This window comes from Ochotona princeps, chromosome 5 (genome assembly GCF_030435755.1).
Source record: "Ochotona princeps isolate mOchPri1 chromosome 5, mOchPri1.hap1, whole genome shotgun sequence".
NCBI lineage: Eukaryota > Metazoa > Chordata > Mammalia > Lagomorpha > Ochotonidae > Ochotona > Ochotona princeps.
Window position 1 is genome coordinate 8,775,333 of NC_080836.1, and position 14,608 is coordinate 8,789,940.

The 14,608-nt window shown below is 48.7% G+C and overlaps 1 protein-coding gene across 2 annotated transcripts in view; it reads right to left on the reverse strand.

Annotated features, from left to right (window-relative positions):
• Positions 1–11,274, reverse strand: part of IWS1 (interacts with SUPT6H, CTD assembly factor 1) — a 31,777-nt gene extending 20,503 nt beyond the window's left edge. For both annotated transcript variants that reach the window (XM_058664347.1, XM_058664348.1), the window contains exons 1-3: positions 11,217–11,274; positions 8,748–8,863; positions 297–1,284 (exon numbers count right to left, since the gene is read on the reverse strand). In XM_058664347.1, the coding sequence (XP_058520330.1) occupies positions 297–1,284; positions 8,748–8,863; positions 11,217–11,250 (1,138 nt within the window). In that variant the 5' untranslated portion in view covers positions 11,251–11,274. The remainder of the gene's footprint in view (positions 1–296; positions 1,285–8,747; positions 8,864–11,216) is intronic.
• Between the last annotated feature and the right edge of the window lie 3,334 nt (positions 11,275–14,608).

Below are 14,608 nucleotides of genomic sequence, written 5' to 3' on the forward strand. Positions count from 1 at the left end.
CATCAGACCCCCTCAGCCAACTCTGAATGCAATCAGGTTGCCATGTCAACACACTTACTAGAAACATCATGCTTTCCAATAGGAAAGAAAAGAAACCAAACTTTTTTGCTTAAGTCTTATAAATTTCCATTGAATTGTGTGACCCACCTTGTCACTCTGGAGCAACTAGGAATCAGCAGGTGATGCTGCAACAACTCAAAGGAAATGGAACAGATCTTACGTAACAGAAGTGACCACAACATCACATGTATAAGCCCAGACAACAAACTACAAAGAACAGTCAAAATCATTCTTACACGCTTTCTCTTCATCTTCACTATCAGAAAGCACTGCTTTTCGCTTGGTGACTTTCTCCTCACCCTCTTTCTCCTCCTCTTCATCGCTGTCTACTTTCGGCCTTTTGGGTTCTTCCTCCTCACTGTCCGAGCTGTGAAACCTTTTCCTGTCCGTGTGGCTCTCTGCATGCAAGGGGTCACCCTGCACCTCTGTCCCCTGGCCCTTATTTTCCCCATCACTGTCATCATCTGACTGTGGCTTCTGTTTGTGCCTGGAGGTGGCCTCGCTCTCCGAGTCACTGACGGGTCCCTTCTGGGGCTCCTCGCTCTCAGAGTCACTGATGCGGGGTTTGGGGAGCTCCTCCGCTTCTGAGTCACTGGCCTGTTGCCTTGGGGGGTCCTCACTTTCAGACTCACTGACACGGGGTTTGGGAAGCTCCTCTGCTTCCGAGTCACTGGCCTGGGTCCTTGGGGGCTCCTCGCTCTCCGAGTCACTGACCCGGGGCTTGGGGAGCTCCTCGCTCTCTGAGTCACTCATCTGCGCCCTGGGAGGGTCCTCGTTCTCCGAGTCGCTGGCCTGCTGTCTCACAGGCTCCTCACTCTCCGAGTCGCTAGCTTGGGGCTTCAGAGCTTCCTCAGCTTCCGAGTCGCTGGCAGGGCTCTTGGGGGGCTCTTCAGGCTCAGAATCGCTGGCAGCACGCTTTCTAACCTCTTCACTTTCTGAGTCACTTGCGTGCCCGTTGAGGAGCTCCTCGTTGTCTGAGTCGCTCCCGGGTCCTTTCCTGGCCTCCTCACTCTCGGAGTCACTGTGGGGCTGATTGGCGTCCTCATTTTCAGAGTCACTCGCAGGAGGCTCGGCCTGCCCCTCCGACTCGGAACCGCTCTCCTTCTGCTGGTGCAGCTCCTCACTCTCAGAGTCACTGGCGTTGAGGTTCGAGCGCTCGTCATTCTCAGAGTCTGTCACGGGATGTCTTTTTGTGAGGCCATCTTCTCGATCGCTAGATTCATTCTGAAAAACAATCAAGGAAACTTTAGGAAAACGTAAAGAAAAGTCTGCAGTGAAATACAGAATTTTCCAGCAATTTTTTAAATGAAGGAGGGATATGTGGACTTGACTGACACATCTCACTGTTACTAAGGCCAATGTGTGAAACAACTAACATGGTTTAGATCTCGAAGTGGGTAAAGATGACTAGCTTTCACCAAAACAAATTTGTGAAGCATATAGGAGGTTGTTACAGTGACTTTTTAAAAAATGAGCCCAAGTTTCTCATATAAAAATATTACTCTATTTTTCAAAGAAACAGAACAAACATGTAACCATTATTTTATTTTTTGAAAGACTTTCCACATGCAGCTCCACTCCTGAAATGGTCACAACAGCCAAAGCCAGGTCAGGCCAAACCCAAAAGCCTGGAACTCCATCCAAGTCTCCCACATTTTACTGTCTTCCCACTTGCTTTTTGCTGCACTGGAAGTAGAGCAGCCAGAACTCAAACTAGCACTCCACCAGCATGCCAGTACTGCAGGTGACAACTTAGCCTGTGGTGCCACAAACGTTGGCCTTATCACATTGAACAGGATTTAGAAGGTAAAGATAATTTTAGGGAAAATATAAAACTTTATAAAGAATCTACTTATATACAGAACACATTCAACTCAGAGAACCTAACCCTAAGTGACCACAATGGCCAGAGCTGAGCTGATCCCAAGCCAGAAGCTTCTTGTGGGTCTCCCACGCGGGTGCAGGGTCCCAAGACTTTGGGCCGTCCTCGAATGCTTTCCCAGGCCACAAGCAGGGAGCTGGGTGGGAAGTGGAGCTGCTGGGATTAGATCCAGCGCCCACATGGGATCCTGGCACATTCAAGGCAAGGACTTTAGCCACTAGGCCACCATGCCAGGCCCTAGACAATTTTCTAACTCTAACCTAGAAGAAGGCTGACAGGTTTTGGTCTGCTTACCTCATTGAACACCCTGAACGCATAGTACAGTCTCTAAGACATACATTCACTCTAAGCAGTATTGGATCTTAAAGAGGTTAAATGGACATGATACAAAATGAAGATCAACTAACCCAACAGCAATTATTTAGTATACACTGTGACAGGGTGCAGCTGGTTGATTAGCTAGCACTCACTTTCGGACTAACTGATAATGTAGACAGCATGCAAACTGAAGTTCCACACCCTACCCTTACTACCTCCTCCCTGGCCATTCAAGTTAACTGACAGTGAAGATGGCTCCAGGCCCCTCCTGCCTCCCACAGTACTGTTATAGATTAATTGATTGTATGGAAACTTTACCATTCAGCAGCCCCCTTCCTGCCACTTAACTAAATATGTGGAAACTATACCGTACCACTTTCAAGCAGACTGGAGGAGGAGAGTTTAAAAACCCCTGACTTTGGCAGCCCAGCAGGGTAGCTCTGCTGTTGCCAAACTTGGCCAACAGACTCCTCCTAACATCCCACACTCGTGTCCAGTGAGATCTCTCCTGCACCCTGCAGCAACACTACATACCAGGTGCTAGAAAGGCCGAACCATCTGACTGTAACAAGGAGCTAGGTAAACACATGCTAAGCATGTAGTGCGCTTGTCCTACCATGAATATATGCATGGATCTGAAAACCCACTGGACCACACTATAGGGAACACTGCAAAAGGAGTGCAAACAGCACGGATTTCTGCACTTAGTTGATAACCACAGAGTTAAGTTGTTAACAAAATCGGGGCAGAGGATGGACACAGGTACCAACAGAGGCAATTAAAAAGGGACAAGGTCACTGGCTTCTGGAATCTTTTAGTGACATATCCATCACATAACTTGTTTATTTAAAAGGAAAGGCAGAGTGATGATTTCCATGTGGGCAGCAGAGGCCAAAACACTTGGGTCATTTTCTACTGCCTTCCCAAGCACATTAGCAGGAAGCTGGGTAGAAAATGTAGCGCTGGGGCCAGCACCAAAATGCAGAAGGTTAAGCTTCTGCTGGGGGCATCAGCATCCCATATATGTGCCAGTTTGAGTCCAGGCTGCTCCACTTCTGATCCAGTTCCTTGCTTATGAGCAGAGAAGAGAGCAGAGGATAGCCCGTGTTCTTGGGCCCTCCCACCCATGTGTGAGACCCAGAGAAAACTCATGACTACTAACTTTGAGTCAGCTCAACTTGCAGGCCATCGCGGCCATTTGAGTGAATCAGTGAATGAAGATATCTCAGTCTGATCTCTCTCCTCCCCCCCTTCTCTAATTCTGCCTTTTAAATTAAAACAAGAAAATTAATAAAATACATCTTAAAGAAAAAAGTGACCACCCAGGACTCAAACCAGTACTGATATGGGATGCATTGCAAAGAGTGGCTTAATCCAGTGTGCTATATGCTAACCCCCAATACCATGTTTATGTTTGATTCAATTTAGTTTAGTTACAAACAATGGAAATCTTCTCTAAGTTTACAAAAAAGAACTTTTACTCATATGCCAACACCATGGCATAATGGGTAAAAGTTGCTGCCTGCAGTGCCAGCATCCTATATGGGCGCCAGTTAGTGTCCCAGCTGCTTTATTTCCCATCTAGCTCCCTGATAAGAGCCTGAGAAAGGAGAAGACAGCCCAAATACTTGGGCGCCTGCACCCATGTGAGAGACCTGGAAGAAGTTCCTTGTTCTTTGCTCCAAATCAGCCTAGCCCCAGCTGCTGTGGCCATTTGAGGAGCAAGCCAGCAGTGGAAGATTTCTCTAACTCCACCTTCCAAATAAATCTAAAACAAACAAAATATTAATCTTTACATAATAAAAATTAGATGAATAAAGACTCAGGGAGCAAAAAAACCAAGGCAGCCCAGACAGTACAGAAAAGTCAGTGGTCCAGTGACTAGAATACACTCGCTGGTATGACTCAGCAATATCCAAGCTAAATTTCAATGTCCAGATCTAAATCTTAATTCCTCAAGAGACGACCTAATTGGCCAGGGAATTTATCAAGCACAACAACACTATCAGTCACAGTCGAAGCAGGGGCACAGCACTGGGAGTCACCCCTAAAGGCAGGAGAGACACCACGAACTGGACAGTTATCTCGGACTGAGCTGCTACACTCTACCCTACAACCCCAACACAGGGCGCCTGCACCGCAAAGCAAGCACCCATCACAAGCACATACGTTATAATGATGGCAGTGCTTGTAAGCTTCCATCACATTTTGAAGTTTCACAAACACATGAGTGTCTATCAATCCTATGTGACATGAAGAAGAAAGAAAGGAGGAGGAAGAAATTACTATACTAAGAAAGCTCCAGTCACAGGGCCTGGTTCTAAGCTTCATCTGAGACAGCTGCTGGTTCGAGTCCCGACTGCTTCGTTTCCAATCCAGCTTCCTGCTGATGGCTTAGGAAAGCAGTGGAGGATGGTTGAAGCCCTTGGGCCCTTGCATTCATGTGGGAGACTCACCAGGAAGCTCCTGGCTTCAGATGGGCTCAGCTCCACCCACTGAAGCCATCGGGGAGTAAACCAACACATGGAAGAGCTCTGTCTCTCCTCTCTCTGACTTTCAAAAATAAAACAAATCTTTAAAAGAAGAAAAAAAAAGGAAAGAAGCTCTAGTCATAGATTCAAAGTAGAGGATGTCCTTAGCAAGACATTACAGAATCCGGGAAGAGGACAGCAGGAACTACACAAACAGGCTTACTGAAACTACACAAACAGGTTACTGAAACAGTACTCAATATTTTTACATTAGTTCCAGCAATTACATAGCAAACTTTAAATCACTGTTTTTTGTGACTTGGACATGAGTAAAAATCAACAGAAGAAAACGGTTTTGTTATTTTGTTAATAATGTAACAAATCCCCCGGTAACCATCAGGGTTCTCAGAGGATTAAAGTCAGTTCCTGACAGGGGCAGTGTCACGGTGTAGCCTGTGTGGCACTTAAGATGTCACCTGCAGTTCTGGCATCCCACAGAAACACCAGAATGAATCCTGGTTGCTCCACTTCTGATCCAGCTCCCTGACTATGTGCCTGGGAAAGCAACTGACGCTCTTGGACCACCGCACCTATGTGGAGACCCAGTCTGAGCTCCAGGCTCCTGACTCAACCCCAGCCCAGCACTTGCTATTGAAGTCATTATTAGCGGAGTAAATCAGAGGATGGAAGATCTTTCCTTCCCCCTTATCCTCACTCCCCCACCCAACTGGTGAGTGACTTTCAAATGAACAAACACTCGTAAAAAACAAAGCTGTGGGCCCAGTGCAGTGGCCTAACGGCTAAAGTCCTCACCTTGGACGCACTGGGAACCCATATGGGCACCAGTTCTAATTCCAGCGGCCCCGCTTCCCATCCAGCTCCCTGCTTGTGGCCTGGGAAAGCAGTTGAGGATGGCCCAAAGCCTTGGGACCCTGCACCCAAGTGGGAGACCCAGGTTCCTGGCTTCAAATCAGCTCAGCTCTGGCCATTGCAGTCGCTTAGGGAGTGAACCATCAGACGGAAGACGGTTTCTCCTCTTCTCTGTGTATCTGACTTTGCAATAAAAATAAATAAATCTTAAAAACAAAAAACCAAGCCTATGATGCCTCATACCTCCTCCCAGTAAGTTGGCTCAGTGCAGTTATAAACAACTGCTGGTTTACCCATCAAAAAGAACAATCTTGTTTATCACAGCACACAAATAGTAACTACATTCCTCAGGGACTAGGGCCTCCATTCACAGAAAATACAAAATTCTGAAACTGCACAGTAAACCAGAACTGTCACACAGCAAATATTCTCTCACACTCAACATCCTCTTACACTCCCACCTCACTGAAATGTGACACACACACATTTAACTTACCATATGCTGACCCTGACGTCGGAGACCATTTATAAAAAAAATCTCTTACCTACAGCAAAAAAGACTCAAAATACATTCCTTGAAATGAAAAACAAACCCCACAAGAAATGCCTCACAGAAAACAGTGTCTGCAGTGATTACAACGTCACTTGGGATGCTGACACTCCATACTCAAGTGCCTAGGTTCAAGTCCTGGGAAGCATCTCATGATGGCTCAAGCACATGGGTCCCCGCCACCCAAAGGGAGAGCCAGAGTGGGGCTCCTGGCCCAGGCCTGGCTGCGGCGGACACCTGGCTCCTGGCTCCACCTGGCCCAGGCCTGGCTGCAGGGGACACCTGAGGAGCGCACAGATAGAAAATTCTTCTGTTTCTGCTTTTCAAATACAGTGAAAAAGAAATACATACATAAACACAAAGGTATATTTGTGTTATACATAAACGTATATACATATATAAAAAAGACTTGTACTTAATGCAAAACACGCTTTTCTCCTTCATTTTGAAATGTATATATAGGAAGCAATCTTCATAAAGTCCCTTAGAGGGGCCTGCGCAGCGCACACTGATCCACCACCCGGTGGTGTCAACATTCCAAACGGACACGAGTTTCTATCAAAGCTGCTCCACTTTCGATCCAGCTCTCAGCTTATGGCCTGGGAAAGTAACAAAGGACTGCCCAAGTCCTTGGGTCCTTGCACCCACTTGGGAGACTCCATAAGAAGCTCCTGGCTCTTGGTTTTGGACCTGTCTCGCTCAGGCCACTGAGGTCATTTGGGGAATCAACCAGCTGACAGAAGACTTTATCTCTATAAAATCTGCCTTAAAAATAAAAACAAGGGCCTGGCGGCATGGCCTAGCAGCTAAAGTCCTCGCCTTGAATGCCCGGGATCCCATATGGGCACCGGTTCTAATCCCGGCAGCTTCACTTCCCATCCAGCTCCCTGCTTGTGGCCTGGGAAAGCAGTTGAGGATGGCCCAAAGCCTTGGGACCCTGCACCCGCGTGGGAAACCCAGAAGAGGTTCCTGGTTCCTGGCTTCGGATCGGCGCACATCGGCCTGTTGCGGCTCACTTGGGGAGTGAATCATCGGACGGAAGATCTTCCTCTCTGTCTCTCCTCCTCTGTGTATATCTGGCTGTAATAAAATGAATAAATCTTTAAAAAAAAAAAAGGGAATCCCAGTGCATAAAAAAATGTATCACAAAATGCAATGTAATTAGTTTTTAAAAAAAGGAAATGCAATAAAAATGTATGTTAAAAAAAATAAAAAGAGAGAAAAAAAAAACAAATCTTAAAGGGCCCGCCCCCTCCCTGACTGCTTGTTTTAGATTTATTTACTAAAGGGCAGTTAGAGAAACAGAGACTGATTTTTTCACTGCCACAGTGGCCAAGCTGAAGCCACAGACACATGGGCAGCAGGGGACCAAGTACTTGGGCCATTCTCCACTACTTTCCCAGGCACATTAGCAGGGAGCTGGATCTTAGTGGAAACCAGTGCCCAAATGGGACGCTGGCATTTCGGGCAACAGTTCAACTGGCAACACTACAATGTTGGACCCCTATTTATTTACTTGAAAGACAGGGTGATAAAAGGGAGAGAGTAAAAGAGATCTTTTACTTGCTGTTTCTTTCCCAAACAGTGACAAGGGCAAGGGCTGAGCAACGAAGCAGCCAGAAACCTAGAATTCCATGCACACCCTCACATGGGAGGCAGGGGCCTAGCACTCGCATCATCTCCTGCTACTTTGCCTGGCACATCAGCAGACAGCTAGGCAGAGGTGGAGCATTCAGGACTCAAACCTGATTCTGAGCTCTGACACAGGACACCAGCATCAAAAGGCAGCAGCTTAACACAGGTGCCACAATCCCCACCCTTAGCAAGGCTACTGAATGACATGAGAAAATACTAAGTGATAAAAATAACTATATATGCTAAAATCTCAACCTGAAATGTGTATACATGGGAGACAATTAAAAAGCAGGAGAAATGCCAAATGATTAAGTCCTTGTTGGGGTAGTATGTTGATTTTAACTTTCGTCTTTACATATTTCCAAATGTTTAATTACATGCAGCTTTGCACAGTATCACTATAAAAAGCTGAAGCTGCTTAAAAGTAAATGCATAAATGTTTTAGTGACACATCAGAGGAAAGAGCTAGTAACAGAATTTCTAACAGTTACACCTTCTACCTAGAACTAACAACTGTCTGCACAGGTTCAATCAAGCCAAATACACAACACCCAAAGTCTCACAAGAAAACCTGTGCATCTTTACCATCTTAAATTGTTTCTGTTTGCATCTGCCAAAGACATATGGCTAACTAACTGAAATAAATCCCAAGCGCCAGCACGATGACATAGTGGGCTAATTCTCCACCAGCATCCGTTATGGACACCGGTTCAAGTCCCAGCTGCTTCACTTCCCATTCAGCTCAGGCACAGGGACCTGGCTGCCCCATAAGTCACTGTCTGGGAAACCAGGCCTTCTCCTGTTGGCTGAACCTGATCCCTCACAACCATTTCCTTTCAGCAGCCGCCACACCTCCATCCTCCCCGTCAGGTGGTTCACAGAACTCTCCCACCCCTGCGACGGGGCCTCCACACCCCCACCACCCACACCGGGTGTCCCAGCTGCCAGGGCTAAGCCGTACCTCTGAGTGGTGATCTACACTGCCAGCCTCCGATCCCGAGTGCTGCTCATTCACATCGTCTTCGCCATCTGACCCAGAGTCCCGCTCATCCTGAACCGGGGTAGCACCGCCATCATCTGCTTAGAGACACAACAGAAGCCCACTGATGGTGCAGGCGGACGACAGGTACACCTGAACCAAGGGACACTGAAGAACCCAAGTAAGCACTAACATCACTGGTCCTCACACAGACCCTACCAGGCACTGGCATCTAGCATGGCACAAGAATATGAAGACTAAGAAGCATCACTGGGGACCAAGAACACAACTTAACAGTGTACTGCTTAAACTAGTTCAAACACGAGTGAGCACTGTGACTTAGTTATTCTTCTGCTTACAGTGCCAGCATCCCATAGGGGCATCAGTTCAAGTCCCAACTGCTGGACTTCTGATCCAGCTCCTTGCTAAAGGACTAGAAAAGCAACAGAAGATGACCCAAAGCCTTGGGCCCATGCACAAGAGTGGGAGACACGTTCCCAAGGAGGAACTTCAAATGACTCTTGCATTTGGACCTGTACAGCTTTGGCCGTTGTGGCCACTCTGGGAGTAAACAAGCAGATGGAAAATCTTGTCCCACTGTGTCCCTCCACCTCTCTGTCAATCCTCCTTTGATATAAAAATAAGTACATCTTAAAAAACAAACAAACGGCCCGGCGCCGTGGCCTAGCGGCTAAAGTCCTCGCCTTGAATGCCCGGGATCCCATATGGGCACCGGTTCTAATCCCAGCAGCTCCACTTCCCATCCAGCTCCCTGCTTGTGGCCTGGGAAAGCAGTTGAGGATGGCCCAAAGCCTTGGGACCCTGCACCCGCGTGGGAAACCCAGAAGAGGTTCCTGGTTCCCGGCTTCGGATCGGCGCGCATCGGCCCGTTGTGGTCACTTGGGGAGTGAATCATTGGACGGAAGATCTTCCTCTCTGTCTCTCCTCCTCTGTGTATATCTGGTTGTAATAAAATGAATAAATCTTTAAAAAAAAAAAAAAAACACCAAAAAACTAGTTCAACTCCATGCTAAAAGCTAGGGGGAGGGCCCGGTGCAATAGCGTTATGGTTAAGGTCCTCAACTTAAACGCGCCAGGATCCCATGTGGACGCCAGTTCTAATCCGGGCAGCTTCACTTCCCATCCAGCTCCCTGCTTGTGCCCTGGGAAAGCAGTCAGACAGCCCAAAGCTTTGGGACCCCACGCCCACGTGGGAGACCCAGAAGAAGCTCCTGGCTTCAGATTGGCGCAGCACCAGCCGTTGCGCTCACTTGGGGAGTGAATCAGTACATGGAAGAGCTTCCTCTCTGTCTCTCCTCCTCTCTGTACATCTGTCTTTCCAATAAAATAAATAAATCTTAAATTTAAAAAAAAAGGGGGGGATTCAGTCTCTCTCTGCAGCACTTTTGCACCCTGCGATACACTAAAGTAGACAGCGACCGATTCTGACTCAAAGAGAGTGCCTCCGAGCAGGGATGCTGGAACACAGGGCACACAGTGTTCACAGCACGAGTCCACGGGAAGCACGGACTGCAACAGTGTGAAACAACGGATAACCAAAGCAAAGAAAACCACGCCGGCAACCGAGCTCTGCCATCCAACTTTAACCAACACTTTAGACAACGTAAACTCCGAAGAAAACAAAATAAAAAATAGAGAGAGAAAGCAAGCTTCTACTGAGAGAAATTTAAGTTGCGGGCACAGAGTCACGGCTTTAATAACAAGCAGACTTCCCTAAAGGAAGAGCTCCACTACTGGAAACCCCTCAAGTTGTGTAGGAATGGGATCGCCACTGTACCTGACTAGGTGCAGAGCTTACCGGGGCACAGTCAATACCTACAAAATGGCAGGAAAACCTCGCTAAAGCGACGGGAGGACGTTATTCCAGCCACTTCTTTAATACTCCACACCAGTTTCATGTATGGCTATTTTTTTAAAGGTGAGCGTAAAACACGCATGCTTTGGAAAAGCACGATTTTGGAGCCACGAGGAAGATGCGTTCAGTAACTAGGTGGGATGCACTTGAAAAAGCACCTGCAGCCGCGACCGTTCGCTGTCATCGGTGAGGACAAAAAGGGAAAGTCACCCAGCCGGTCGGCCTCTCGGGTGCCAGGCGCAAGGAGGGCAGCCGGGGCTGCTGCAGGCAGTGCACGGACCCCGGACTTGGGGCGAGGGGAGCCGAGGCGGCGGCTTTCCAGGGGCGGAGACCACCAAGCTAAGGTCCGAGCGGGAAGACCCAGAGACCCCAGCCGGCGCGCGGACCTGCCCACGCTCCCCAACTCCCCGAAAAGTCCGGAACCGGAGAGCAGGGGCTTCCCCCGCGGAGCCCACTCAGCCTCGCCGGTGCCCTCTCCTCGGGGTCCGCCCCCGCCTCCCGCCAGGCTCCCGGGGACCCCAGCGCCGGCCTCCCCGCAGCGCCGGCCTCTCCCTCCCCGCCGGCCGCTGGCCCACCTGACTGGTCGCCGCCGTAGTACTCCGAGTCCATGGCAGGCGGGCTCCCGGCGGGGAGTGTCGGCGCCCCGCGCCGACCCCGACAAGTCCACCCGCCCCCGAGAGCGCGGCCCCGCTGCTCAGGAGCTCCCGCACCGCCCGAGAGTTAGACAGGGACGGGGGGTACAGAGAAAGCCGCCGACTGCACGACCGGAAAAGCCCGTCCGAAAAGGCCGTGGTCCGGCACCGGCGTGCAGATCGCCGCTCTACTTCCCAGCAGCACCTCTGGGGCCAAAATGGCGGCTGCCCGCGACCCTCAAAGGCAGGCGGTGCGCAGGCGCAGCCAGCTTCCAGCGAGCCAATGAAAAGCCTGAAGCTGATGATGTCAGGACAGGCCGGAGAGGAGACGCCTGGGAAAGTGGAGCGGGGCGCTCGGATTTGAGTTACGAATTCTCCTGAAGAGCGACTGCTTGGCCTTCCTGGCCTTGACAGTGGTCCCTCGCCGGCTTCTGTGCCCGCGGCTTGGGTGGAGGAGCTCTGGTTTCCCGGGGAGCCGCCAGGCGCTCCGCCCACCCGCGGGACGCGCAGGAAGTGGCGCGCGGCTCTCTGGGACCTGTAGTTGGAATTCCTCCTTGGGAACGGCGTTGCCGTTGCTAGCGGGACCGAAAGCGCTGCCTTCCGGGGGCGTCTTCCTTCCTTTTGGAAAGGACAGCTTCCGCTTTCAGCAGCTTGTTGGTCAACCCTGAGTAGAGCCGCGTCGGAAGGTGACTCTGGGACCTTCCTCAGCTTTTTTGCAACTTGGGTCGACGCCGTGTCTGGAGCAGCCCTTCTCCAGTGACCACTGCTTGCTGCCTTCGTCCGTACCCGTGGATAATGCTGGACCTTCGGATCCCCCGTCGCGGCCAGCTGACATTGGAACTCTGGCCGCCAACAGCTAGCCAGACAGAGAAGAGCACTTCTTTTTTCACCTATGTGAAATTGTTGCTGAGTGCTAACAGTTCTCACCGTCATCTGTGGCATCTTCCTCCCTGGTAAAGTTTAAGGAAAAAGAAAAATCTGGTCCTATCCAGGATAAGCTCCCTGTGACAATAATTGGAATAAAACCCATTTCCTTTCCTTAAGAGTAGAGGGAGAACATTCTTACCTTTTGCTTGGTGAGAGGGTGGAAGCAAAGAGCCCCCCAGGAAGCAGAAATGTGCAAAAATGGGGTCTGTGTAATTGCTACAGATAGGTGATTCTGCTTGAGAGTCTTTGAGCATCACAAGAGCCCAGAAATCCAGGCAGAGGTTCAGTGAGTGGGAATCCTGTTGGTAAAGACCACGGCCATGGCCGTGGAAGTGGTTGGACAGCAGGCAATCCAAAGGGAAGGGGGATAGTTCCGGAGTTTTAACATACAAACTAACCGTCTGTTGCAGAACGGACAGACAATACCCAGCAATGTACGGGGACCCCAGAAAGCCAACAAAGCTTCCCATCCACTTCTTGCACTTGGGAAATGGATGATTTAAGTTAGTGAGATAAGACAGACGTCCAGATAATTCAAGAACCTTCATTACAGCCTGGAGCTCATCCATGTAAACACAGCTGTGGAAGAATTCCTCAGAGCCCCGTTGCACCAGCACACTGTCTGTCTCTCGGGACTTCTGGTGGAGCAGCACAGATGTTGCTCTCTGAGTGTCCTGGTTGCCTTGTGTGGTGAAGGTGCCTCCCCCATGCCCAGCCACAGCACACCTGGCTCAGGTGACGCACCAACAGAGAACCTTGTCCCCATCCAGGATACTGAGGGCAGAGAATTTAAGAGGCAAGCTTGCAGCAATCCAACACTCTCCTTTAACTGACTCCTACCTGGAGATACTGAAAGCTGTAGAATGTGTCAGGGATCATTGTGTAGAAGGAACAGCCTGGCACCCGCAGAGCTGGAGTCGAGGGACTCAGGACACTACTTTCTGCTCCTTGCTCTGGGCTTATTGTGCCTCAGTTTCCCCATGTGTCAACTGAGAGGGCTGATAGATGATCTCCCTAAGCTTTGGTATTCCATGTCTGAGAAGTCTCATATCCAAGTCCTGGTCTTGGATTTTGTGCTTGAGCCACTAGGGGGCTGTACAAGCAAAGAAGCCCATGCAGCCAGTGCGTTCTAAGCCTGCTGGGTGCAAGGTCTCACCAGGCCAGCCTCACAGCTCAGAAGGGCACAGGCACAGTACACCCCATCCAGATGACTAGTAATGGTGAAAGTTGGGAGCCACTTGAAAGCCTGTGCGTAGAGGATAAGGAATAACTAAACATCAGTACCATCATGCTTAAAGGGACCCTGCTGCCATGAAAGGAGCTAATGAATACATTCATAAGTGAAAAACACAGGGCCATAAAAGGCTATCAAGTCATCTGATTTTACTTATGTGAGCAATAAAAACAGCAAATGAAACTACACCAGGAATCTCTTATTGGCATTGTAGCTTAGCCAGTAAAATTGCCACCTGCTATGGGTGCCAGTTTGTCCCCGTTGTTACACTTCCAATCCAACTCTGCTAGTGCGCTGGGAAAGCCATGGAAGGTGGCCCAAGTCCTTGGGCCCTTGTACTCATTTGGGAGACCTGAAAGAAACTTTAGGAACCTGGCGTCAAACTGGCCCAGCTTTGGCTGTTGCAGCCAACTGAACCAGCAAATAGAATATCTTTCTGTCTGTCTTTCCCTCTGTCTCTATGCAGCTCTGCCTTTCACGTGAATAAATAGATCTTTAAAATTTTTTAAATCATTTATGGAGGGAAGAGCTCTTTCCAACAAGGGTTTAGAAGCCAAAAGTCACAACATAAAAGATTAAAAATTTTTGACAAAGTGACATTTAAAAAATAAGGACAAATACATGTTCTCTCTGATATATGGCAACCTTCTTATAAATACAAGATAAGTAGTTATACAGCAAACATATATATATATTTTCACAGATGAACTGTAGTGTGGATACCAGCATACTGAGCAGTGAAGCTCTGTTGCAGTATGCATCTCTACTCATGAAGAGGACTCCCAACCAAACTATTAAATATACCTTGACAGTAGAGTACTAGACTTTCTATTATTGTCTATACCTACAATCAGTATACACTTAGGTAGAAAGATGGACTTCCAACTTGCTGAAGGTCTGTGCTATTGTAATAATAGGGGCGAAGTAGTAGGGAGGATTGAGGGGATTGAAGGGAGAATCCCTATGCCTGCGGAACCATATCATGAAAGAAATATTTTAATTTAGAAAGCTTTTAGAAACTAAACCAGATACGCATTAATAAAAAGGAATTATGTAATTCATGTCACAGGTCTAGAGCTGATTTCTTAGAAGTCATTGAGAAAACTAATGGCTCTGGAAAAATGAGCACAAGGCATGATAAGTCACAGGAGAGAAAATGCTAATGGCTCTAGGG